We start from the raw sequence: 27,478 nt of genomic DNA, 5'->3' as shown, positions 1-27,478 counted from the left end.
GCACTAGCTCGTGTTCGGCCTCAAGTTAGACTTCATGTCCCACGTCTAATGTTCCAAAACCCACTTATTCAGTTGTTTTTCTAAATGTGTGGAGTTTGCATCTCCCTGTGTCTGCGTGGGTTCTCTCCGGGTACTCTGGCTTCCTCCCACCGTCCAAAGACATGCTTGTTAGGTTAATTGATGATTCTAATTTGGCCATAGGTGTGAATGTGAGTGTGAATGGTTGTCTGTCTTTCTACGTTAGCCCTGCGATAGACTGGAGACCTGTCCAGGGTGTACCCCGCCTCTCGTCCAATGACAGCTGGGATAGGCCCCAGCCCCCCGCGACCCTTCACAGGATTACAGACACGGTTCACACGGTTACAGAAAATGAATGAATGAATGAATTGTAAATGTGACATTGCCACATTAATGGAATTGTCTGTGGCTACATTTATTTCAATTTCAGTGTGTAAAGCTATGAGGTAGCTTGTTTGTATCAACCACAGAGACGTAAAGCAGCCTCTTAAACTATCATCAGGTCTTTCACAGGAAGCAGTTTACAGTAGCCAGCCTCAGGTCTTAACTTACTGTAGTATCCACAAGATCTCTTCACCGGCTGCACATGCAGCCTCAGGGGACACCTTACTGTCAGACTGTAAACATCCCCTGCCTGTGCTGTCGATAGGTCCTACATAAATCTGTGACCCAATTCGGTTCCTCTGTGTTCTGCTCCACAGATATCTCGTCTTCCTGCAGGTTAAGAGAGATCTCTACCATGGTCGCCTTCTGTGTAAGACATCGGACGCAGCTCTGTTGGCTGCCTACATTTTACAAGGTATTGTGAAATAAATACCTTTGTCATCAGACCAGGCTACTTTACTGTTACCTGAATGTCTGTTACCAAATTACATGTACACAGATGCATACATTTTTGGTGCATACATGCAAACGTACAGCGCAAATGTGTGTCCCCCACTATGTGCATTATTGTGTGTGTGTGTGAAAACGTGTGAGCAGAGCGTGTTTAACGGATTTAAAAAATACAAATGTATTACTTTTTTAAAAATAGGATTCCTTTAAAAATCTATATGCCTCCCTAAACAAAATCTAACAGTTTGTAGTAAAAAGTTTTTGTCTCCTGTGGCTCATCAGCATGCAGAGAGGTGTCACACACTGCCCCAGCCAGTAATCCTTTTATCAATTTGTCTGCTTTCCATTCTCTGTTTTATGTACCTACAGTACTATGAGACAATGTCAGTGTATTAGAAAGCTTTGACTAATAACTAATCTGTTGAATTTAGTTCTTTACAACTTCAGATTATCTGCGTCCACCCACAGGACTGCTAACGATACAATATGCTGTGTGTGCAAATTGTACACATTATACAAGTTAAAGAAGGGAGATAAATAGTTGAATTAAATCACTTATGCTGAGAGAGAGAGAGGAAGTGTTTGAATAAGAAAGGAGGGAGGAAAACATAAGGTGATTGTGTGAAAAAGTCCTGGGGATGGTGGCTTTCCATTGTCAGAACATGGGAATCAATAATATTTGCTGTACATTTGAACAGTGACATTTTCTTGTCCAAAAGGCAGTTTTCATCAACAAAGGCTGTTTGTTTGAGCAGTATCATGCTGCACAGAGAGCGGTCAAGTAACCAAAATATAATCTCGTCTGAGGCAACAGCAGAGAACATCGACGTCACGTGTACGTCACCAAAGCTGTCACCTCACATCAATCCTTGTGACTCAAACAATAATAAAAAATAATAATAATAATAAAGGTTTAATATGTAAATTATGTGGATTTCTAGAGGATGGAGATCCTCCCAAACTGTTTTGGACTATTCAGTGTGCACATTAGTTAACGTTATACAAACTAGTGCATTAAAAAGCTAAACTTTTTGGTCTTGGCCTTGTGTTTTGTGCGTATTTGTGCTGCGAGCCTTTATCTTTTCGAGTTTTTATGCTCAGGTATTGTCAGTGAAGTGAAGCTTACAATAAACTCTATGTTATCACTTGAATTCTATTTTGAGCAGGATTCAAGTGAAATATGTCCTTGATACAGTAATTGGAAACAGTAAGCAAATGTTTTAATGTTCGATGACAATTTGCTTAAGTAGTTTTTAATAGCAAAAATATTTTATGTCAAAATCTGACTCACTCTCAACCATTTGCCAACCATCAAACACTTGTTTTAACGAATTTATTTATTTAATCTTTACACAATACAAAAATGTAGCTGTATCTTTCAGCATCTGTGCACACAGTTGAACTATTAACACCTAATGTACATAATTACAGAACCCATACAGCCATCAGTCTGTTTAAAAAAAACAAAAAAACAATATGAGTGCAGTCATTTATTATCGTGTTTAATCCTTGACCTTTCCTTTGTTGCCTCTTGCTTTTGGCAGCTGAAATCGGTGACTATGACCCCGGGAAGCACCCAGAAGGCTACAGCTCCAAGTTCCAGTTCTTCCCCAAGCACTCAGAGAAATTGGAGCGGCGGATCGCTGAGATCCACAAGACTGAGCTGATGTAAGGTGACACCTGCCCAGGTCCCTGTGTACCTGCGTACTCCTCCAGTTGCCACAGTGCAGGCAACTCAGGAGCACACTGAACTCATGATGCACTTCATCTATAGACAGCGGCTGTGGGTGTTCTTAGCTCTCTGCTCTCTGCACAGCAGCCACAGTGACATTCTGGTTTATGATAGTGAAGCAATAACACCTGTGAAGTTGTACTCAGTGTCCTCTGTCTTTTGTGGAGGACTGCTTGTTCTACTTAAGATAAGACTAGTTTGCTATAACTCTTGTCATCATCATTCAAGATGCATTTAAAGTGCCTCAAGCTTTTGCATAGCACTCTATATACATACACATGTATACATTTACACACGCCTGGTGGTTATAGATCTGATCCTACACTGCCCTCTATTGCTCACTTCCTACAGTTAAATAATTTACTCCTCTGTGTAAACATTTTCTTGTGTTGTAATATGCCAGGATACAGGAAAGCGTGTCAAAGGGACGGTGGAATAAATCAGGGTCTTATACGATGAGGGGAAGCAAAGAGCTGCTATACATTATCCACTTGAGCTGATGTGACTCATACAGAAGTTGTCCTTATTTCCTCTGGTACAGATACAGCATTAGTCACTGCTTTAACATTTGACCTGGGATTAAACAAAAATGAGTCAGCTTCAGTTTTAGTCTTTAGCGGGAGTGAACATTTGACTTTAACCTTTACCAAGATGATCTGCTCAGTTTTGATTGAGGTTTCTAAACTTTTCAGTATGTACTCATTCGTGATCCCTCCCAGTAACTCCCAAATCATTTTTTGACAAACTCTTGATTAAGATCAGTGGGTTATATGAGCATCAGACGTACCAAATCCTTTGAGCATTTTAGTCTGCAAGCCTTATGATTGTAATGTCAATGCTTTAGTTTCAAACTGTATATATATTTTTTTTTTTTTCAGCGGCCAGACTCCTGAAACATCAGAGCTCAATTTCCTTCAGAAAGCTCAGATGCTGGAGACGTACGGAGTGGACCCTCACCCATGCAAGGTGGTCACCACAAATGATTAAGTGTAAAGTAAACCAGCGCCCCTTATCAGTGCTTGAAATTTATGAGAAAATATATAGTGTTGTCTTTAAAACACAGATTCTGCTTCTTTTTCTTCTCCTTCTACAAAAAAAAAAATAAAAATATATATGGATTTGTCAGGATGTGTCTGGCAACCCGGCTTTTCTGGCTTTCACTCCTTTTGGATTCACTGTGCTGCAAGGGAACAGGAGGGTCCATCTCCTCAAATGGTGAGTACGGAGGGTCAAGTTAAAACGTGGCACTGTGATTTATTATTTCAATGAAGAACGCACATTAGTGAGCAAGACTTTGCCCTGTGCATGTCAGAGGTAAAATGACAACAAATACATAAGCAGAAATATGGATATACTCCATGCAAAGGTACGGTGCCAGCAAACTGCTCGTTATTCAAAACCTTTTATGTCCTCATAACGCAGAACGAGTGATTTAGAAAAGGTTAGCCGCAGTCTTCTTGAAAACAACAGGCAAGCCATTTCATGTGCCAGATAACGACTAATATTCCTATAATACAGTCCACATAATTAAAAGTTCACTGCTTTGAATTTTGATGCAGCTGTTCAAGCTGTGTACATTTGTCGTAAAATTACCAGTACAGTGTACCGGTATAAGATGTTTTGAAAAGATTTTTCCTCCGTGTCGGGACACAACAATTGTTTAAAACATCTGCATGCAGTACAGCTCACTCATTTACAAATTTAGTCTAAAAGAAACAGTGATCCATACAAGAGGATATTAGTGACCTTTTCAAGATAGCTGACCCAGTCGGCTGTGAAGCAGCACGCTCAGAAGCACGCTCAGAAGTTTTCTCAGAGTCTGAGTTGTGTTGTTAAATCAACTATTTCCTCTCTTGCAGCTTATCCTCGTCATTTTCTCTGTCTGGAATCAATGTGTCTAGACTTTTCGGCACAGAAATGTTGGTCTAATTAATTTATCTGAGGCTCAATTAATATTGTAAAACCTTTCTGTCTCTCTGTTGTTTCTCTTTCCATCCCTCGGCTTTATTTCCTCTTTGTTTTCCCCCTTCCCTCGTTTGGTTTATCTGAATCGGCATCTCGACCTCAGGGAGGAGGTGACCAAACTCAAGTTTGAAGCAAAGACATTCCATATATATGCAAATCAGAAGGAGGTATGTGCATCCATTATTAAAACGCTGCCTTTTGTAGCCCGTGGAGCTCTGGGAGTTAAACGAGCCCGCTCCTTGTTTTATGCATGGGGACACAGCCACTGGGGAGCCAGTGTACTATTACTGAAGTAAACGGGGAATGATTGGCCAAAGACATGTGTTATTTGTGGGTTTTAGAGTGAAGTTAAAACGGTCTGAGATGTGTTTAATGTTCTACAGGTATAGAGGAAATATGAGAAGGTGATTGGTGTTTGGAGATCAATTGAGAGCTAGAAAGACATGTTCTCACGCCTTCTTCTCATGAGTTTGAAGGAAGATATAAGCCTTTAGATAATACATATGCTGGTGTGCATCGGTGTCAGTATTTTGTATGTAATAAAAATATACGTGTATACTGGACTTGTTGCAGGATAAGAAGATCATACTGACTTACTTTGCACCTACACCAGAAGCCTGTAAGCACCTGTGGAAGTGTGGAGTCGAGAATCAGGCTTTCTATAAGTGAGTCACAGCAGAAATAAAAGTTGACTTTTTGACCTGACATTTGATTTGAGTTCATGCCTGTGTTTACGATTTTTCTCTCCATTCACTCACAGGTTGGAGAAGTCGAGTCAAGTCCGCACTGTGTCCAGTAGTAATCTCTTCTTCAAGGGAAGTCGCTTTAGATACAGGTATCTAAACCACACAGCGCACATTCTGTGGCTTTTTGCCGAACAGTAGCTGGTGTTGCGCTGCTTGTTTTGTTGGCCTCGTTTTGTGTTGATCACAGATTTTTCTCTTTCTCTGTTTTCTCAGTGGAAAGGTTGCAAAAGAAGTAATGGAACAAAGTGCCAAGATCAAGAGAGACCCCCCTGAGATCCACAGGTCACATTACACTTTATTTATTAAACTGTGCGATGCATTAGCTGAATTCTTTTAGCCCTTAATGTGTTTGTGTGTTAGTTTATGTAAATGCGTGTGACTTTTTGATTTATTGTTTTTTCCCGCAGGGCCGGCATGGTGCCAAGTAGGAGTTGTCCGTCCATCACCCACGGCCCTCGTCTGACCAGCGTGCCGAGGACCCGAAGAAGAGCAGTGCACATCTCCATCATGGAAGGTAGAGTACACAGAGGACAGGAGGAGAAAACTGAACTCAGAAAGGGAGGAAGAGGCCGCCAGCCTTAGTGTGAAGTAGATGTTTGTCCTTAAGACAACACATGTGTTTATCCACTGTCCACCCAGATGAACCGAGGTACATTATTATTTCATGAAAATAAATAGTTAAGTTACAGGTTTGCGCTCAGTGTAACTCTTTCAGCCCTTACATTTAAACCATGTGTCCATCTTGTTAATTAGTTAACTCATTCAGTACGTTCAGCGAAGTGTCAGCTCAGCTAAGCATGAACTTCTATCTAACTATACTTTATTAATTACATTTCTCTTATTGTTTTTTTTAAATTACTCCATTTCTTTTGGCTATGATAACGTTTTATCCACCATGTTTATCAATTTAGCCAATTATTTCAACCATTTTATGGCCTTCATCTATTATCAGTATTTAAGTATTTAGTAGTAGTAGTAGTAGTTTAATAAGCATGGCTGCATTTTTAGCTCACATTATTTCTTACTTTATATATTTACATATATTTTTTAAAGTACATGCACTTGAAGTGTTATCTTTTATCCTTAGCTAACGGTTTAGCTTTCCAACTGCTTTCCATGCACTCACAGCACCTAGTGTTTATAGTTGTTGCTTTAAATACAATTGTAATTGCAGCGTTTTCTTCAGTTTATTTGTGTGTTTATTATACTAGTTGAGCCATTTCACAATCTTAATGAGTCGAACTAAAATAATTACAATGTAATGTAGTGATAAAATAATAATGTGAGTTACCTTCTGGCAAATGTAGAAGCACGTTCCGAGTCCGCCCTGAAGCCGGGAATCACTGCCTTTGCTCCGCGTGATCTCACCTGCTGTGAATCACACACCCACGGCACACAAAACTTCATGGGTCTTGTTAACACTGTCACACAGTAAGTGCAGTTCCATGTCAACAGCTTCCCTACTTGCGAGTGCCCGTCACTCTCTTCATATTTAGCGTATTATCTCGCTCTCTTTCTCTCCTGGATGGGCGTTTTTTCTGAGAGAGACACAAACACAAGCCAGAGTGCCCATCAGCGACTGGCCTCGGGCTTTATTTTGACAAGAGAAAGTCATCCTGTCAGTTTATAAAGGGCACTGACTGTCCACTCGTTCCTCCAACCGTCCATTAACCTTTTGCCAATGCTGCCATTGAGAGTAAGTTTGCTCTTAGTGGATCAGTCTGGATCAAACTAATAAACCTGCAGAACAGTCTGTTCAGAACAAAGAAAAAGCCACACGAGCCTCTATCTTGTCACGCATAGAGAACATGCTCTGACATTGCACCCCAATGTTGCAACAGTGGAAACAAACCCCCTGTGTTTTGTCCTGTTGCTCTGTCTGCTCTGGTATTTCCATTGGTATTAATATCTCAGCCTGGAAATAGCTCCTGCTGTCAGGGGCCATGCTGTGACTGACACAGCCGGCAGCAGGGGGGGAGAGGTGAACTGTGGCACAAGTGGTCCACATTCCTGGGCCTTGTCTTTCACTCTCTGACTGTCTTTCCATTTGTCTGCCGCTGTCAGCCTGCCCGCCGGGCTTACGAGAGCTCACTGCAGAGAAGGCGGTGCTGCTTAGCTCGACACGGAAAGACAGACGACAGACAACGAAGAGCCATTTTAAGGAAAGGCAAATTTTAAAGGACAGCAGCACAAGTGCGTAGGGTCAAGGTTAGACGGCTGAATCATGGTGAAGTGTCTGATCCGGATCAAGACCAAGGTGAACGTTCACTTGCGTATGATCAACCACTGTTACCGGGATGTGAAGGTGCGTGTGCTGTCTCTGGGACCCAGGCTGTTGGGGAAAGCTCTGGGGGTCCTTCCTCTCTTCCCCGCCCTACCTGAGGGATCTTCCACCCCCGGTTCTGGTTCTGGGTCGGGACAGAACTCCAGGACCCCTTCGAGGCTAGCTGTCCCACCCCAGTTCTATGGCTGCGGCCCACCAGCCAACTCTGCAGGTATAAACTAAGACTGTTTTGTACGAGATAAGGAAAGCTGGCATTTTAATCAAACGACCTTGTCTTATTAGTGTTTGAATACATAAAATATGTATGTTTCTATGATGCCAGAATACAAATGTGCATAGGTTTACCTTATACAATGCTGGAGTCTAATGCATTGATTAAGAAAGTTCACATTGTGATGCTCTAACTTATAGAGAGCAGCTGTGAAGGTAATGAGGATGACGTGAGAGCTGAGTAAGTTCCTTGAGGACAGTGTTCTTTAGTTTCATGTTTACATTCAGGGTAAAGGTTACCACTTGTATTTCATTTAGACATAGTTAACATGTTGAGAGTTGAGGATCCATTTCCCGAGCATAGGCTGTGACAAGCTTGCCATTAAATACAAATCACCCTTCGCTCCGGGCTATATTAGAATCAGAAATGTCAGCGCAGCTTTCAACAGAGCACATGGTACCTGTGTTCTGGCAGGCCAGCAAGCCGGCCTCAAAAGAGGCTGAGGGAATCTTTGCTACAGGACTAATTAATGATGAACATGATTTCCCTTTAGACCTCCACTTTTGATTGCTTCATGGGACAAGTTCTATATACGGTACTCACGATTGCATCAGTGACTTGTGTACACAATTTGCATATCTTAATTCTTAATTCTCCTCTTACTGCTGTCACTGCTAATGTGGCTTGCAGGCCATCAAAATTTTCTTCAGTTCCAATTTAATTCATATAATGTCAATAACAATACAAATTGTGTCAAGACGCTCCACAGAACCCAGAGCCTCAAAGGGGGGTCTTTTAAACCTTATGTTGTTGCACGTTCAGCTGTGCACACAGTAAACTTCATTAACAGGCTGTTTATGGCTTGTTGTATGAAGTTAATGGATTTATAAAAAACTAGTTGTGGGATTACTTTTGAAATCATCTGTAGTGGCATAGTCAGTTTGGTGTGGTTTATACCTGGTGTATACGTGTGAGGGTGGAAAGAAGGTTAATTTATTCCAAATCGGGCCACCTCACAGAAACATGCACTGATCATGCATAACATTATGACCGGTATATTGTGTAGGTCTCCCTTGTTCCTCCAAAACAGTTGTGACTCATTAGAGAATGGACATGGGCCTTCTGAGGGTGTCCTGTGGTGTCTGGAAACAGAATGTTGTTAGTGGGGGCCTTTGGATCCTATGGGTTGAGGGGAGGGGCCTCTGTGGATCAGGCTTGTTCCAGAGCATCCCTCAGATACTTGATCAGTTTGGGATCTAGTGAATTTGGAGGCCAAGTCAACACCTTGTGCTGTTTTCTTGTGTGTGCCTGTGTCAGGTTGCATCCTGCTGGGGATGGCTGCTGCCTTCAAGGAGTGTCATTGCTATGGGGTGGGGGTGTCTGGTCTGGTCTGGTCTGAGTGGGTGGTACATGTCTAAGTAACATCCACATGAATGACAGGTTCAAAAGTTTCCCAGCAGAACACTGAATTGTCACAAGATGGTCAATGTTATTTCCTTCCCCTGTCAGTGGTTTTAACATTGTGATACGGTACCAGACTTATTTTGTAGTTTGCCTTCAGAGATAAAATCTAACAACATTCTTGGATACTGGGTTTGTAATCGGTCTTATAACATCGTCTAAGCTATAACAAGTAATGTCAGGCAGCATTCTAATATTGCGTCTCACTCATGAACTGCTGTCCTTCGCTGTGTCTTCAGGTTTGGAGTCCCTTCGAGACAGCGCCCACTCCACACCTGTGCGCTCCGTCTCCCATGGTGGCTCCTTCATGTCTTCCAGGGGCCAGATGGTGGATGGCAGCGAGGCTAGCACATCAGCAGTCATCTCTGACGAGGCCTATAGCCCCTCCGACAGCGTGCTGCCCACTCCAGTGGCAGAACATGGGATGGAGATGCCTTTGGCTCGCCACCTCAACGGTGCTCCCTGCAGCATCGATGAGGAGAAGGAGTCGGAGGCAGGTACATCGAAAGAGGGGCAGGCCCCTGCCAGGCCCGGCAGGAGAGCAATGCGTATGGTCAAGAGTAGGCCATCACCACCTAGCGATGCTGAGGAGCTTAACAAGTTCATCCTGAGCGTGCTGCGTCTGTTCCTTGTTACCATCGGACTACTCTTCGCCCTGCTGCTGCTCCTCATCATGCTGACAGAGTCAGACCTGGACATTGCTTTTCTGAGAGACATCCGCAAGACACCTGAATTCCAGCAGTTCCACTTTGAATACTTCTGCCCTCTGCGGCGCTGGTTCGCCTGTAAGTTACGATGGATGGGAGGCTTCCTTGTCAGCAAGTGAGGACTGAAAGATACAGACAGTGAATGACTCAAAACAACCCTCCACTAATGGAGACTGGACAAAAGAGGTCAGGACATGGGGGAGAGGAGAGAAAACTAAAAAAGATGGCAGCCCTGTTCTTAATATCAGCTCAGCTTCTCCCAGGAAAGAGTTCCTGTCAAAAGCCACGAACTGTCCCCTGAAGAGCCTTGTTTATCATGTTTGACCCTCACTACCAGAAAAGGAAACCACATTTTACTTTATGAATTCAGGTCATCTTGAGGTATTTTGTTTTATGCACAGAGTCACTGTAACAGGGTTTAATTTAAACACCGAAACAAGTCTGACAGACACTCAGTTGCTCAACCACAGATAACAGTTGCCTTTATTTTTGTATTGATTTACATGTTGTGACATTACTGTAAAGGAAGAATGAACCGAAGTGTCGGGGTGTGTGTTATGTGACCTGAAAGTCTGAGTGAAGTTTTAAGAGAAGACAAGATGGGGGTCTAGCTCATGAGAAAACTAACAACAAGATTCATGACGATTGAATAAATAAATCATCATGGCCGCCACTTTGAGGTAGACCAGTATCTGATAGAGAAAGTGTTAAATGGAACGACAGGCAGCATCTATTGAATGTAGTCGAGTCCTGAATCTGATGATGTTTGCTTTAGATAGTTCTTAGGCAGATACACAGGTACATGCGTGACTCGGCCCTGTAAGAAGGCTCGAGCGATGATGCTTGTAGTGAGCTTCGTTTGTGGTCAGACGTCTGTTGAGTGTGCTCACATTACCATTTTTTGTCCAGACACTAGAGGACTAATGAAGTTTTATCAACAAGTTAAGCTTTTGTAAGGCTATAGGTAAGTAAGTAATGAGGGTTCTAGGTTTACTGTTCATTAAATAGCAGCCAAATAATAACTACAATCTGTGTGTGAGGAACAGTTGTCACTTTGCTGTAGTTACTTTTACAGTAGTTGTAAAGGTGATGGGAGTGTGTGACCTAGCGCTGTAGTGATAGTCAAGTGTTTGGTTAGTTCTTTGACTCCCGTAAATCCGTAGAAGGAGTCCATCTTGATGTGCAATACTGTTAGTATTAAAAACCCAGAGATCTTTTCCATTAAGGGAAATCTGTTTTACCTTTGTGAAGTGCAAGGATTAGTGCTATTTTCCCCACAGTATATAGTTAAGAAAGTTTGGTTTAAGTTCAAAACCCATGTTGAGAGACGGTTGTTAACTTTGTTTAGATCTGCTGTGTTAAAATGTATCCGTAAAGGCTGAGTATATTTAAATCATGTTTCCACAAACCTCCGTCTCGTTAACAGATTTCCTCACAGTGACTCTTGATGTACTTGAAGCGTTATCTATTTTTTTACAGTGGACACGTGGTTTTCCCCGCACTCAGCCGCAACAGAGCTTGAGATTCGTCATGTTTACGTCCCGCTGCAACCTTCATCGTCACGCCTACCAAAGAAGCCTCTGTTGTCTCATACTCCCGCAGGTATCTGTCAACAGATGGAAACTGTAATAGTCTGCTTTCCTCCTCCAGCCTTATAACGTAGGGTAGTTCACAGGTTAGCTCACAGTGTGTCTTTACAGCCCAGACCAACACAATCAATTTGTGACATGAAGTTCAAGTGTGACAGTTAAGTATTGGTCCTTTTTATCAAGACTGCGCATGGTTGCTTAGGATGTACTATTATTATTATGTATCGGCTGTGCACCAGTGGCTCGTCAGCAGGTACACAACAGTCTACCTAAAAAAAAAAAGATAGTGTTTATGCAACAATAGGGATGGTTTAGGATTGTTATTGGCTGAGGGATTTAGGTTGTGCGAGTACCTATTGGTAGTTTGGAAAGTTTTAGTATTCAAGTCAACACATAAAGCATTACTTTGAGTCCCTGTAGTTACACAGCTTTAAATGCCGATTTTATTTTGTAAACCAGAAGTTTGAAGAAGTCTCTTCCCCCTTTAGTTTAAAGTTGGATGAGTAGTGGAATATTGACTTATAAAATTATATTTCAATAATGTTTTGGGATTGGTTTTCAGACATGATGAATTACTGATGTCGGTCAAGGCAGAAATTTTGCTTTTTAGCCACCGTTATATTTATGTGTATGGAAGAATTACTACATAATCTGAGCAATAAATATTAGATTATGTATTTAATATTAACATTAACCGAGAACTTATGTTTGTCTCCGTCCTTGAGACACACAAAATGTTTTTAAAATGCTCTCAGAGAGTTAAAAACCCTATTGATGCATGTGTTTATGGAATAGTGGCCACTGTTCCTGACTGCAGTGGACCGCAAATAGAAAGATGAAAAATGTGTTCATGTGAACCCGGTTTGATTGTCTGACCTTTGACTGCTCTTCCTTGACTGAATTTATGGAAACTGAACACCTCTGACAGACAAAGTGGAACAGATACATTTTTAGCCAGAAGTAGCATCTTCAACTACCTGAACATTTATTTGTGTGATGCATTTCAAAGTATACCTTATCCTAAATTGCCGAAATCTGTTTCAAATCACTTGAACTGGCGACAAAGGGGGGTGACAGTTCCACTGACTCTTGTTTTATTGAATCATGTAAACAGGATCAAGGCCTCAGACATGGTCTTACTGTAAGCTTCCTTCCTGTACCGTGGCCCAGCACATGGAAATGTCTCTGTAAGCATGTGTCCTGCATTTATTACCTCCAAAGAAGACTGCTTATTTCCAAACACTCACTGAAGACTGGTGTCATCGATTTATGAATAAATATTATCTATTCTTGACATGTGGCAGCTAGTCTGGCTACAAGTTCAATTTCGAATTCACAGAAGGAGCAAACAGCTCAACTAACAGTGTAACATGGAGGTTTATGAGTCCCAGCTGGAGTGTAGTTAATGCTAACATTATTATTTTATGTTACATTACTGCCATCATGAGGTGCAAATTGATACAGACACTGCTGAGATAACTGCATTCACACAAAATGTTTAGTATTAAAATGTCTATTTATTCTGTTTGCTTCAGTAGCAACAAATAAAAAAAAAAAAATACAGGAAATAAACAACTTTACAACGGGCACTTTTCTCAGACTAAAGACTCTTGTCCTTTCTCTGCGCCATGTATAAAACAAATAACAGTTATCGTAACTCAAAAACAGTCAGATGACAAACATAACAAAACCTAACATGTGGTAACTGAAACATTCCCAACAGGGAAAGTCAAGTTCATTTACAAGACAGAAAATACCCCGTAGAGTAAAAGTAAGGACTCATAGAGCGCAGCTACAAATCTGTCATATCTGGATCAAAGTTTAGCTTTTTCGGCCACTGTATAAGCACTGCACATGAGGAAACACACCACCATGATAGATGGCAGCTTCATGCTGTTTACTTGCTTCTTTGCAAGCCCAACAGCTTGTAAAATGAATGCAGCAAAAATGGGCATATGGTATATGGGTTAAAATACAGAAGATCAGCTACAATCTGCAAAGAAAGTCAATTTCCTGCAAGACACCAGATCATCCTGTGGTCCAGACCTCAGTTCAATCGTGAATCTACTCACAGAATATTGCCATTCATTCAATACCAAGACAGAGCTGCTTTGCAAGGAATGAATCAACATGCAGTGTCCTCGTGTGTATGGCTAATACAGATGCACACAGCAGTCTAAATATACTTATTTGTGCTTAAATTTGACACCACTACTACCAGGGAAGAAAGTAACTGTGTATCGAGTCATGAAAAAGTATCTAACGGAGAAACATTGTGAATACACACAGAACATCAAAGTACAGACTTTTCTTTTAAACAAGCTTCAGTTCTGAGAGCAAATGTATTGTAGCATCTAACAAGACCAGAAGGTACCCCAGCCTACATCAATGCTCAGACACCACCTAACAAACCCCAACACTTGACAGTTAATACCCTGTTAACCCTGTTAAGTGTACGAATGAATGAAGCATATGAAATGTAAAAAGTCTATGAAAACAACTTGATATTATTTCAATACATAGTTACTTTGATAAAGTGAGAAAATATTGTAGAGAAGCTCTATGGAAAAACAGAGGAGAAATAAGCAAGAGGTTATATTGTCAGACATCCCTCTAAACAGGGTGTGAAACCCCGTAGATCACCAAACCATTACTTGCTGCTCACAAACGGTTTGGTCTTTATTTTAGCTGGAGAAGACATGCAGACGTCCCGACGCATTGCCGCCCAGCAAGGCATTCTTTGTGGGGTGGAAAGCAGTGACAGACAGCACTGTGCTAAGGTTCTCACTGTCCATGAAGGTGTGCTGGGGCTGCCCACTTTCGTGGAACACTTGCACCCTCCGAGGCCTCATCATGCTTCCCACCACAAAGCAGTCTTCTTGTTTAGGGTCCCACACTGCTGATAATTTGGACAGCCAGCGGCCTGTTTGCATGTCATGTCTGCAACGGCAGATTGAAAAGACACCGTATGATCAAGTTCAGTTTACAAAGGTTTGTCAGTTTATTACAAGTTTAATTTCAATTATGGGGATTTACCTGATGGATGTCAGTAAGGGAGATTTGGTGGTCATTGCAGATGTGTCATATATCCTGTAAAACAAGAAACAGACACGCATTGAGCTGGGACTGAATAAAAAGAAACATAGTAAGTACAAGACAATATTCAAGACATGTTTCTGGCTTTACCTTATGTGGTTATCCATGCATGAGGTGAGAACTCTGTTCCCAGTGCAAGGGGAGAAATATGCACTGGATACGCTTAAACTGTGGCCATGCAGCTGGGAGACCGCTGGGCTGTTGGTCTTCCTCAGGCACCGGCTGTCATAAATACTCACAACCCTGAAGATTAAAACATCGGTTTAATAATATCAAATAGACAGAAATATACATTTATAGAATATATAAAGGTGCCCATACCTGCTTTCTGCCACCGCAAAGTACTGCCTTTGCAAAGGGTGGACACTAACACAACGCAAAGTCTTGGGGTCCATTGAGTGGAGGGACTCATGGGAGTTTCTGCATAATGTTGTTTTTATAAGAATGTGTCAGTCAATAACTATAAATTGTGGTATTTTCTGTAATGCTGTAAATTCTTCTACACCATCAGAAAAAAAACAAAAAAAAACAAAACACATCTTACCCAGGTGTGCGTCTATCAACGATGGAAACTTCTCCATACCAGTTCCCAACCACGAGTGTTGAACAGTCAGATGACAAGAAGTCAAAGGTTTTCAGGCCATCTTCAATATCATACACCTGGAGGAATATACAAGCCAGTTTATATATGGTCAACGGTGCAAACCGACGGTCTCGACTAGATCGGGAGGAAATCTGAAGCCAGTCTGCTTGAAAGGTGATATGGTCATTTTTTATGGAGCAAAAGGTGTCTTACATCGTCAAAGGTTGCCTTCTCTACATCCATGCAGCGCAGAGAGCCATCATAGCTGAGGCTCAGCAGCTGGGAGGGGTGGGCCCTGGAGAATGCCATGCAGCCCACTGGACGAGAGTGGGGCGCAAAGAGCAGCACACCATCATCACCCCAGTCACCACCCTAAAATAACAGACACATGCAATTAAATAAATACAATTACACAAGTATATTTAAAACTGTATTAATGTGCATTCAGTGACTGGCAACGATGAGAGACAGACCAGAATAATGAGTGGACGGTGAAGTCAAACATGTAGCACGATTACTTCTACACGAAGAGAGAAAAGGTTCTAGCTCTGTTGTTAACTAGCTCCAACTCTAAACTTTCAGAGGCAGTTAACTTGTTTTGGGCACACTTCCTGCCCTCTTATGGTCAAACACCAATTTCTAATTGAAGCAAAGAAAACTCACCAACTTCCAGAGTCCCACTTTTCCATACTTGTCTCCTGCAGCCATCAACAGGCTGCTGGTGCAAGGGTGGAAGGTTGCAGAGAAGATGCGATCCTTTACCACTTTGGCCACTCTGTCCTCAGATATCTTTATGCTCTTAAGTGCAGAGCAGTACCTGTGTTTAGACATCAGTGCAGATTTTTGTTAACCTGGATAATTATTCTCAGTTGTTGAAGCAAAAAAATGGGCCCAGAAAAAAACTCTTACTCTTTTAAGCCACGCTCCATCTTCCTTTCTTCTTTTGAGTGCTGGGGAAAAAGGTCAGTTTTAATCCAATTGATTCCCAATAATTACTGCACAAAAATAAATACAACAGAGATGCCAAGTCCACATATCTTAAGGCTCGGCATCTCCAAAATGTTTCCATTTATTTTTCTAGCTGTCCTTTAAGTTTTTATGCTGGTGGCACAACCATCAACAGCTAAACACAACTACAGACCTTTACTATTTAATGGATCAAATAAGAATAAAAAAAATCTATTTCTGCTTTTAGCTTAAAATGTGATGATCAAAAGAAGATAGAAGGTGTGAAATCTGAGGCGTAGTTAGAACATGACACATTGTACTTGTCTAGAAAGGTGACGTGTACCTCGGAGCAGAGCTCAACAAGTTGTTCAGGCAGTTTGCTTCCCTCTTCCATGTTGACTGGATTCATGGGCAGAGGTCCAGGGGGCTTCTTGACTGATATATACTTTAAAGCAAGCACATAACCAAAATAAGTAACAAACAAAAACGAAAGAACACCAAGATGAAGGAACGCTAAAGAGGGGCAATACACATATATCATGAGGTTATTTATACACTGGTACCTGTGTAGTGATCAGCGTGCCCCTGGGTTCAGGGGGTAACGTCAAGATCTCTGCCTCCTTACTCTGGAGACGTAGGGATTTACGAGGAGGCAGAATTTCTTTAACAGCAGCCTGAGACCTGTGACCACAGAAAAGAAACACTACCGTGACATCAAGACACTTTTTATCACTGAAATCAGCACAGAAAAAGCAATCAGCAGTAATGCACCACTCAATAAAACTTAGTGGGAAATTTATGACATAAAATTTTAAAAAACTACTTTATATCAAAATGTCAGTTTACTTTAACCCAGTCAATTAATCAGTTAATCGATTAAGCATTACTTACTACTCTTTCCTAAACTTCCATTTAGTTCAAACCAAAAGCGCCAGCGCTCTTATATAAGAAGAAATGTAACTGAAGTGCTCACCCAAACTACTTAGAGTTTAGCTTCTCTTGCACAAGTTGGTGCAGCTGACCAGACATTTATCAAATCGCCCCGTAAATTAATTTATTCACTGAGACACTAAGAGGTTATAGGCTGAACGTACCTCATGAGACCCCTCTGTGATGGCTTTGGTCGTGTCAGCTGCTTAATGTCCTCAGTTGCCTTTTGACAAAGAAAACAACAATTGAAACCCATCCACAACATTGTCATGGTGAAATGAGAGCATCACACACACACACACACACACACACTCACACATTTCCCTTTCAGTACTTCTGGTTTGTCTACATGTCACAATTCAATAAAAAAAAAAAAAAAGATTTAACTTTGCTGGGTGTGTGATTCACCGTGCAGGTCCGTCCAGTGTCAACACACATCACATGTCAGCCTACCTGGTATAAGTTGATAGATGACAGAAATGCCTGGTTCTGTCGGATGTTCTCCAGGCGCTCCAGTTCATAGGCAGAAAGTCCTCCATGTCCATCCTGTTAGACAAACACAGAGCTCTTAGGTTTTGCACAAACTTATAATTTTATTATCACAGACTCCATGATAAGTTGTGTTTTAGGACTTACAGCTGCATGCTCCACATCACTGTTTTCAAGGTCCTCCTCTTCTTTTACCACATTTTTCTGGGTGCTTAGTTCGTCCTGGGATTTTGTTTTCTATCAAGTAAATGTGAGTATATCAGCAACACGAAACGACTTCTTCTTCACCATTACTAACTAGTATGAGTTACTGAAGTCTCTTACTCTTTTCTTATTTTGCATTTCAGGGTCAGGGGAGTACTGGAGGCGTTTCACTGCCAGGACTTTTCTAGATGACCGTCTGGTTGTGGGCTCCACAGATACAGGAGTCATTTCCTACCAAGTGAGAATTATTAACAATTAACGCGTCGTCAAAAACAGAAATTAACAAAAACAAAAACTGACGTGCAAGTTAAAGTTTAAGCGAAACTCTCGACACTGTTTTTTAAACTGTGCTTTCTGACTACCTTATCTTAATGTTAGCTTAATGTTAAATCGTCTCAAGTTAACTCAGCTATGAAACTTAGCTAATGTTAACGCAGCTCAGCACCTAAATAACTCAAAATAGATAACATTACAACATAACAAAACCGTATTAAAGTATTAACTTTACCTTTTCAACAGCTTCGCGTTTTGTCGACATGTCAGCGCACTTGTACAGATATTTATTCGAGGAAAGTCAAGACGACACTAGCAAGCCTTCACTTTTATCTGTAAACATTATTCAAGCAGGAGGTTGCCGCCACATGAAATGTTTTGTAACTAGCCCCTCCCCTCTGTGTTGTGAAACAGAATGCTGGCAGCTCATTGGTCAGAAATTTAAAGGGGCGGTCCTCTGCTGTCTGCAGCCAATGAATGCCTTACATTTTGGTTGACTTCCTGTCTCTTCCGTGTACCCCTAGTAATGCTAGAAACACCGCTAGTTGCCAAACGGGAGCGATGCAGTGCTGCTAGCAACAGAGATTAGCATTTAGCCTAGCTTGGTGGCCATAGCTAGCTGTTGGCGGTGTGTTTAACAGCCATACGTCTTCGGCCTGCTCCAACCTCCACCCACATGCCCATATTTGGATTATCCGAGCGCCAGTCAGTGTCAAGGAAGTCTCGTTTCAGATGTCTCTGATGGGATCATGTCGCCACCATATGGCAGAATCAAGGAATAGCGGTGAAATAACTTGGGTCATGCAATGTGCTCGTATTGATTAATCTGTCTTTTTCTATGCATGAAAATATTGTTTAAAATAGTTAAAATGTTAAGACTCAGTGCCAAAATGTTTACATCCCCAGTCAAATAGAATAATAATAAGAGGACAGACAAATAAAGAAGAACTTTTTGCTAATAAAAGAAAGTGTTTGAAGATTGCACAAGTGAACATTATTTATTATCAAAAAACAGCAAAATAATAAAACACATTTGACTGATATGTGAGCTGACTCCTCAATGGACCCTTTGTGTGTGGTCATCTACTAAATTTGTTGAATCAGAGCAAGTTGCAGAAATAGCCTCCATCGTCAAACAGTTTAACAAAAACTCTCCTACAGACTAATCATATGGGAGAAACAGTGTTTTGTTCTAATAAAACTTAAATACAGGAAACTCAGTCAGCATGAAAGCAAGCGGGTTTTGCCTGCTGTCTTTGGCACGTGTGCTTCAACGTGTTTTGCAGGAAATGAATTTGCCCACAAGCAATGCAGCAAAGTACTTAAATAGTGTTCACAGAAAGCTGTTTTCTGTCGAGCATGCATTCCTTAATCAGTTCAAAATGTCCACAATTCAGTTTAAGAAAAATTATGTTACTGAGAAATTAACTTCCAGAAAAAAAAAATAAAAAGTGTCAGGAGCTCTTAGTTAAGACCGTACAGATACATCAGGAAACATTTCCCAGGACGTTCACTCCATTGATACAAAATCTTGCAAGCTTCACCCCTTTGTCGTGAAGTCACTTCCTCAAACTAAAGGTACAGGGTATGAAGAGCATGCAGCCAGTCCACACATGTTTGTTCCACGTTCGATCAAAAAATATCTGATGGGGGGGGGGGAGCAGAAGTCAGTGATGCCTGAAAGCAGTAACACATCATCACACTGAAGCACAGATACAGACTTATATTTACCCGTCCTTTCCCCAGCCTGTGCCCCATGAGTTCTTCACAATCCAATATGGTGTGCCGTTCTCATCGGTGCCGTAACCCACAGCCAGGACTGCATGATTCACCCTGTCTGGTGTGTTCTTACACTGGGTGCTAAACAGACGACATTAGATCAATAAAGCATACGTCTTTTGCAGGGTGAGTGAGATAGTGCCAGTATTGTATAGGATCCTACACATCTACAATGGATTGTGTGTTTGTTTTGTGGATATTTTGTATGACAGTCCAAGATCTATGATATCTGCAGGCTTGTTCCAGTGCATTTCACAGATACTTGATCAGTCTAGGATCTAGTGAATTTGGAGGGCAGGCCAACACCTTGTGCGGTTTTTCATGTTTTTTTAGTTGTTCCTAAACCGTTTTTGTGTGTGTGCCTGTGTCAGGCTGCATCCTGCTGGGGATGGCTGCTGCCATCAAGGAGTGTCATTGCTATAGGGTGGGGGTGCCTGGTCTGGTCTAGGTGGGTGGTACATGTCTAAGTAACATCCACATGAATGCCAGGTCCAAAAGTTTCCCAGCTGAACATTGAACTGTCACAAGATGGTCAGTGTTATTTACTTCTCCTGTCAGTCATAATGTTATGCCTGATGGAAATGCACTTATAACCATCAGTCCTTTATAAATAGCTCCTATTTGTGATGTACTTATTCCAAGTCAGCAGGCAGTACTTGTATGACACCAATTTGGAAGCAAACCAGAAATAACTGACTATAATCTTGTCAAGTTTAAAAGAGACAAGCAAACAAAAAGTCAAGGGGCGTGAGTAACAAAATTCCAAATACAGTCCAACAAAAGAAAAAGGGTGATGAAAAGAGCTGGTGAAAACTATCAAACAATCACAAGAGCAGGAATAACACAAAGGCACGGAAACTAAAAGGCAAGAAGACAAGAGATTACAAAATAAAACAAGAAGACAATCTGAAGTTGTAACAAAGAGAAGCAGATTCTGTCACATCTTACAAATAACCATCATGTAAAATTTTGCTCCACTTCCCCAGTGCAAGAAACTGAAAATGTTTTGAATATGTCTAGTAAATACGCAAGCAGCTGTTGAGTAATGAAAGTTCTCATCTCACCTGGAGAAAATTCCCTCTTTGTAGTGCATAAACTCAGCTGTGACGTCGAAGCTGAAGGTGATGGGGTTGAGGCGGGCCACAGCGTCCACCATGGCCTTCTCATCATACTGTGGATGGACAAACAGAGGTTTAATAAATAAAGGAGAAGAATCAAAGTCTACGATCAGGTCACAATGAGGTGTTAGTCATATACACTTGAGTTCACAGTCCTTCCACAATGTACTAATACAAATTCACAAAGTATCTGCTCTTTAGCTTATAAGATTACCAACTGTGTTCAAAGTAACACTCACCCTTGTTATGTTGACAACATCTTGGATAAAAGCCGCTGCAAGTTTAGGCTTGAAATTGCAAGTGTCATCCTAAAACAGGAAGGAAAAACGTATTTATTGTGCTTTCCTTTTGAAATGGCCGTCAATATAAAAACACATAAGGAAACCTTTAGAAAGATCATACATGGGCTTTGTAGGGATAATCCTCCTCTGTCATAAGGCCTTTGTTGTATTTGATGTACTCAAAGGCCTGGCTGGGCAGCCCACTGAAACAAACCAGGACAGTGGTTGAAGTTCAATACACAAGTATTGCAGCTATTCTAGCTTAAAGGTTTTAAAGGTGTTACAGCAATAGCCTAAAAAACATTTAGCAAATATATGACTCTTACCCCAAGCATCCATAGTTGTGGAAGTGTTTGGAACAGTCTATCAGCTGCTGCTCAGACTGAAACAGGCATTTAAAAAACTGGATGATGCTTTTATAGTGTTAGTTGTGATCCAGATCCAGACAAACCAAGATCAAAGTTACAAAACTACAAGTCCAGCTCACAATATCCTTGTGAGAAAGTAGAGGCACCACATGAACTAAGTACATCTACTCAAGTATTGTACTTGACAGCTGAACTTATATATAGAGAGAGAGTATTTCTATTTTATGCTACTTTAATTTATTCGTCCAATCCTCTACATTTCAATTTCAGAGGGAAATATTGTACTTCCTACTCCTCCACATTGCTCCTCATGTTGCTAGCTATTTTTAAGATTAAGATTTTTCACGGGGGCTTTTTAAAATTCCAGCACAGTGCATAAGGACCCACAGTGACACAGTTGTCGCACGCCCTTTAAATACTCTGGAAAGTTCCTAATAGAGTTTTAATCTTGAATTTAACCATGAAATCCCAGAGTGACATCCACTTAACATACTGGCAAAGTATGTGAATTGTTGTCCCCATGACATCACTTCCAAAATGGTGGTGTGCCTGGTGAGCACATGGGAGAAAAATAGCTAATTTTTGACAGCAAAGACCCACGTAGGATGATCCACAGAGGCCCCTCCCCTCATCCCATAGGACCCAAAGGCCCCCACTAACAACATTCTGATGCCAGACACCACAGGACACCCTCAGAAGGCCCATGATCTCTGATGAGTCACAACTATTTTATCCATGGACAAGTGTTGGAAGATCCACCCATGGCTTGATATGTTTTGCAAATAATGCCTGCAAATCACACCAGAGGAGAACAACTCCATTGATGAGCAAATTGTGTCCTTCACAGGGACATACAGCCCAATAAGAGTGAAAGGCAACCCCCACTCTTGAAATTTTGGGCTCACTGCTCTTCCTCTGGAATCCTCTGTGATTTTATGGTCCTTGAAGGTGGTACTGGGGAAAAAAAAAACTCACTTGGCATGGAAGGTGATGTTGTGGTCAAACTGTGTGAAACGTTCCCATCAAATCAGAACTACAAAGTATTTGCTGACAGATTTTTTTTTTCAGCACAACTGGCACACAAGCTTCTTCAGCGACAGATCTGCTTTGTAGGAACTCTCCGTAGCGGTCACTCGGCTGGTTGTGAGCTTGAAGATGAGAAAAGTCTTGGCAAGAGAGGCAGAGGATCCTTTGATGCCAGGGTGGAGAAAGAGGAACCCACTGTCATTGTCAAGTGGTACGACAACAAATCTGTCACCCTGATCTCATCATACTGTGGAACTGAGCCCCAAGACAAAGCTTGACACTGGAGCAAATCAGACAAGGTATTTGTGGAGGACACACATTGTGAAGGAGTACAACACATTCATGGGTGGAGGAGCCCTCCATGATGCATGCGTCGCAAGGTACAAGTACCAGGTCATGGAGGTGGTATCTCTACCTCTTCTGGCAAACCATCATGCTAGGCCTTGTCAATGCATGGCTGATCTACCGCCGATCTAGCTACCGTGACAAACGTGGCCACTGCAACTCCTGCAAAGTCAATGCAACCACCAGCCTCTGAGACAATTCAGTTCAATTCAATTTTATTTATATAGCGTCAATAACAATACAAATTGTCTCAAGACACAAAACCTGGCCCGGAAACCCCCAGAGGCTTGCTATGTCTTAAGTTTACTGCATATATGTGTTGCTCAGTTTTCTAGCAATAGCATATTATTGAAAAGACGTCTAATGAGGCTGTTTTATTGTTTTATTGTTCAGTTATTCATGTCACTTTACAGATCTTGGACACTAGGTGGTGTTTTTCCAAAATAGCATCGGGAATATGTTCCGTGATCCACCTGTCTGTTTTATATCCAGCATAATTTTCCCTTAAAGAAAAATGGGTCTGGGTCAAATCAGTGGTTTCCAACCTTTTTGTCTTCTGACATCTTACAGAACGCAGAATGTATAGTCTGGGTCACATTTCACATGTCTGTGATTTCAACGCCACCAACTAGTGATAGTTTTCCACCTAAACTTAATTTCATTTCAACAAATGTTCAAACAATCCAAAATCTCCAAAAATCAAAACTACAACAATTAAACATGAGGGGATAAGTCCAGAAAAGGAAAACTTTGTTTAGTATTCTCTGTTATTATCTGCTGCCCCTGGGTATACAACAGTGTATAAAGAAGTTTAGACTTTCTCCACCTGCAGCAGCTATAACTGTAACCCGTTGCTTACACACTGATGCTTCATCTAATCTGAGATGTCATAAATATTAATAAATCAGCCAGCACTTAATACTTTAACCTCATTCTCCAAATAATATTTACATACGTATGTACCTTTGCTTAAACATGATTCTTCATACAGGACTTTCACTTGTGTTTTTACATTGTTATATTGGTACTTTTTCTTAAGTAAAGACTCTAAATAGTTCTTCCGCCGCTGCTCACATGTATTACTGTAATATCTCACCAGGGGTATTAGCTTCCCGGTAGCGATAGCATTCACTGACTCCAGACAGCCGGTGGTGGAGAAAGTCCAGCAGCTGCCACAGTAACCCTAAAGACATAAAAGCCACATAATAATTAATAATAATTAAAAGTGTCACGCTAATTTTACACATGAAGGTCTATTGCTTATGGAAACAGCTTTGTTCTGTTTTTTTCCGGTGAGACTTCTTTTTTTTTAAAGAAAATTATGTGACATTAGGGTAATTTCAGGTTTGATATAAAAGATGGACAGGGCCACTGTGGCTGCTATTTTGAATCATTTAGCTTGGCATTTGGCCCTTGTCATCTTCTTTCTTTTTTGGAGGCAGAAGTGACCATATTTGGACCGGCGGGAGGAGCTGGGGTGGAGGGAGGGGTGGTTCTGATTTGGAGCCTTTACTGGCACCATCAGTTTTATTGCACTTTTATATACAGTCTATGGGTTTCATTGATTTTGTTGCATGAACTGAAGTAGCCACAGTAAAAAATACGTTGTGGCTTCTGCTACATTTTCTTTTTTACTAATATTCACTTTTCTTTTTTTCTTTTTTTTTTTTTTTACAGCGTGTTGTAATATTAAAAAGAAGTGACAATGTTCTATCAACATGTTTAAAATGATATAACTAGCTGTTAAGCATCAGCAGCAAATTCATTAACAGTATGTAGATTAGTAAGGTAAGCTCTTGGCTTACCAACAAGAAATATAAGCACTGCAAAATATGAGCTTCAACTGATGAAGTAATGTTTTTAATATTCTTCCAGTAACAAAGAAAAATATGGAAATTTGTGCTGATTTGACTGTTTAGTTTGAGGGTACCTGGTTTTTCACAGGGGTCACAAAGTTTCCCTTCATCCTCCAGTCTACAGACTTGGGGTAAGGACCAGTACTGCTCACATGACTTGTTTCAGTGGCCGAGCAGTTCTACATAACACAAGAATCAGTAGTTGGTTAATGGGAAGGGCGAAAAAAAAAAGTAAGTAAAAAGCTGTTTTATTAAAAGTTTTATACCTGAGGTTGTGCGAAAAGGTAGAACTTCCTGAACTCCTCAAATGTCATGTCTGAGAACTGGTTGAGGCCCACTAGATTTGAAGATGAACAACTGTGTGAGAAGAATTCATGACCTTATAACATGATAACTTGTGCGGGGGGAGGGGGTAGTCTGTGCAGGAGTGTACTGTACTTGTAAAGGAGTGGTTCCCAGCATTATGATGATCAATCATCCTCTTATTCTGAGTGAACACATGGAGCCGGTAGTGATATTCCTCAGCGTCATAAGCTTTGTCATGCTGCACATTAAAATTAGAAATCTAACAGAGCATGAAAAGAGAAGAGGTTTCAATACCTCTTGTTGATGTAAGCATACAAGAATATGGAGAGTATCATTTGGATGATTTTATTATAGTACTCTGTACTTACCTGTGACATCCACTTTTTGAAATGATATTCCTCTGATAGAACATAGAACGGAGTCATTAGTAAATAACACAACCTTCAAGTTACGCTGTGAAGCCATTTGTGATTCTCTTCCTGAGTACACATTTGAAACACTTGCTTGACTTGAGTAGTTTCTAACGCTACATCCAAGAGGAATTCTGATGTTCACTCAACTGCACTTATCTAAGAGCCACAGTTTCAGACTATGATTTTACAGATAAAGCATTTGGAAAGCTTATAAAATATAATGCATTCTTTGATCAGACTTCCCAACAATATGTAAAATACTTTTTTCTTCCCGTCTACATAGAGAAATGATACTTAGCCTACAATTAATAGTGGATATAGTATAGATTTCTGAAAACTTGCTTAATGACTGATTATTAATGAAAATTTTCATTCATTCATTCATTCAGTTCCTTTAATCGTTTGTCCTCTGGAGGGGTCGTGGGGGGGCTGGACTCTATCCCAGCTTACTGACAAATTTATTGTGTTAAAATTCTAACAGCTTCTTCTGCTGGAAACATTTTAAAATGAACAAAAGACTAATGTGAAAGCTGGATAGATGATCACTTACCCTCAAGAAAAGGTGTCAAATGGACAAAACTAAAAGCAGCGGTGATGAAGTACACAGCTCTGAGCGCCATACTTCACCCTGCCGACTCTGCTCTGATGAAGTCACATGATTCGTCTTCTTTTCATAATGACTACTTAGCACCCCAGTCCCCTCGGGGCACCTCCTTTGGTTTTTCCCCAAGCAAAGCTGTGCCTGCCTTTTTTTTTCTATGGTCCAGTAGTTCAGTTAACAGAGTAAAACAAACACAGCAGCCTCAAAAACACTTCTCCCCCTGAGAAAGAATAGATTTATTAACAAGAGGTAATCAGGAAAGAATACACTTTTATACAAAACTGGAAATACTACTCAAGCTGTTGAAATAGACTGAAAGATAATTCTCATACCACTGGGTATTGCTCACTGCAAACATCTGATGTGCCTGTTAGAGGGTAAAGATTCATGTGCAAGGGTGGGGTTTAAATACAGTACACATACTGCCCTAGATATAGATTGGATTTGAACACGTGAAAGTGGTACATGCCTGCCACTTAAGCTTTAGGTGTTTTTCTATACAAAGCCTGTAAAAAATACATATAAATATTCCAAGAATAAGAAGAAGAAGAAGAAGAAGCACAATATTACTACTGTATAGTTCCTGCTAACACGTCGGAATAGACAGGATACAGAATGTGTTACACTTATAAGTTGTTTTCAACGTTTGTTTTAAAGTATCATACACAGAAAAAGTTATTACAGAGTTGAACGATCATAAGGATAACACATTTCAAGGGATATGTTTTAAACACATTGCACGTTAGGAAATGCATCAGACTGCCTGTACACAATATTGTACACAGCAAAGATTTCTGCTTCATTGGCAAATCGTAGAACAAAATAGTTTACATACTTTTGTGGTATATAATCCATTTCATGATTAAGGCAAAACCATAATGCACTGGCCAAAGAGGATTAACCATAAAAACTATGCTCTCACTGTCTGAGTGCAGAAGCTGGGAATTTAACGTCCTGAAGTGGCTCAATATTGGTTACATCTGCTACATACATTGCCCGGTGCTTATGCTGTATATACATCATGTTGCCCTCCAGGGGAATAAGGTGATAGTAAGCAAAGCATTAAAGGCCATCTCTCTAAAGCAAACACACTGGGTCCCCGCTCAGTCAGAAACCTGTGCCAAAGTCATTCAGTGGCTACATAAAACATCAGAGCACACGATTCAACGTAAGCCGCTGCAGCAGTCCCAATTTTCACCTCCTCTACTCCTTTTAAAAGTTTTAATCCTCAAGATTTTGGTGCCGTTAATAGTCGATACTTATATATTGTTGCAGTATATACATTAATATAGTTAATTTTATTGTTAGTGGTGTT

The 27,478-nt window shown here is 40.9% G+C and overlaps 2 protein-coding genes across 5 annotated transcripts in view; one reads left to right on the top strand and one right to left on the bottom strand.

Annotated features, from left to right (window-relative positions):
* LOC311485555 (FERM domain-containing protein 5-like) overlaps positions 1–10,077 on the top strand; it is a gene marked incomplete at both ends in the record, with an annotated part of 62,350 nt that extends 52,273 nt beyond the window's left edge. For 2 of the 4 annotated variants that reach the window (XM_084541046.1, XM_084541045.1), the window contains 10 exons: positions 720–817; positions 2,397–2,520; positions 3,463–3,550; positions 3,711–3,799; positions 4,653–4,716; positions 5,123–5,214; positions 5,310–5,384; positions 5,509–5,577; positions 5,703–5,809; positions 9,491–10,077. In XM_084541046.1, the coding sequence (XP_084397172.1) occupies positions 720–817; positions 2,397–2,520; positions 3,463–3,550; positions 3,711–3,799; positions 4,653–4,716; positions 5,123–5,214; positions 5,310–5,384; positions 5,509–5,577; positions 5,703–5,809; positions 9,491–10,077 (1,393 nt within the window). Of the gene's footprint in view, positions 1–719; positions 818–2,396; positions 2,521–3,462; positions 3,554–3,710; positions 3,800–4,652; positions 4,717–5,122; positions 5,215–5,309; positions 5,385–5,508; positions 5,578–5,702; positions 5,810–9,490 lie in introns of all 4 variants that reach the window. The other 2 variants (XM_084541044.1, XM_084541047.1) reach the window with 2 other exon arrangements.
* Positions 10,078–12,544: 2,467 nt separating this feature from the next.
* On the bottom strand, positions 12,545–25,526 carry LOC311486135 (WD repeat-containing protein 76-like; the record flags this gene model as incomplete). Its single annotated transcript, XM_084541897.1, has 26 exons — positions 12,545–14,487; positions 14,584–14,637; positions 14,734–14,886; positions 14,965–15,063; positions 15,188–15,303; positions 15,440–15,598; positions 15,890–16,043; positions 16,136–16,176; positions 16,518–16,619; positions 16,738–16,855; positions 17,269–17,327; positions 17,558–17,650; positions 17,741–17,830; positions 17,918–18,028; positions 18,306–18,344; positions 19,644–19,713; positions 19,802–19,930; positions 20,914–21,020; positions 21,207–21,275; positions 21,370–21,451; positions 21,575–21,630; positions 24,084–24,170; positions 24,918–25,022; positions 25,110–25,180; positions 25,282–25,408; positions 25,518–25,526. 26 exons carry the CDS (start codon positions 25,524–25,526, stop codon positions 14,232–14,234), a joined length of 2,556 nt encoding a protein of 851 aa, XP_084398023.1. The 3' UTR covers positions 12,545–14,231.
* Between the last annotated feature and the right edge of the window lie 1,952 nt (positions 25,527–27,478).

The sequence above is a fragment of the Chelon labrosus genome (assembly GCF_963514085.1).
Source record: "Chelon labrosus genome assembly, chromosome: 3".
Lineage (NCBI taxonomy): Eukaryota > Metazoa > Chordata > Actinopteri > Mugiliformes > Mugilidae > Chelon > Chelon labrosus.
Note: the sequence above shows the minus strand (reverse complement) of the source record. Positions and strands in the feature narration are given on the sequence as shown.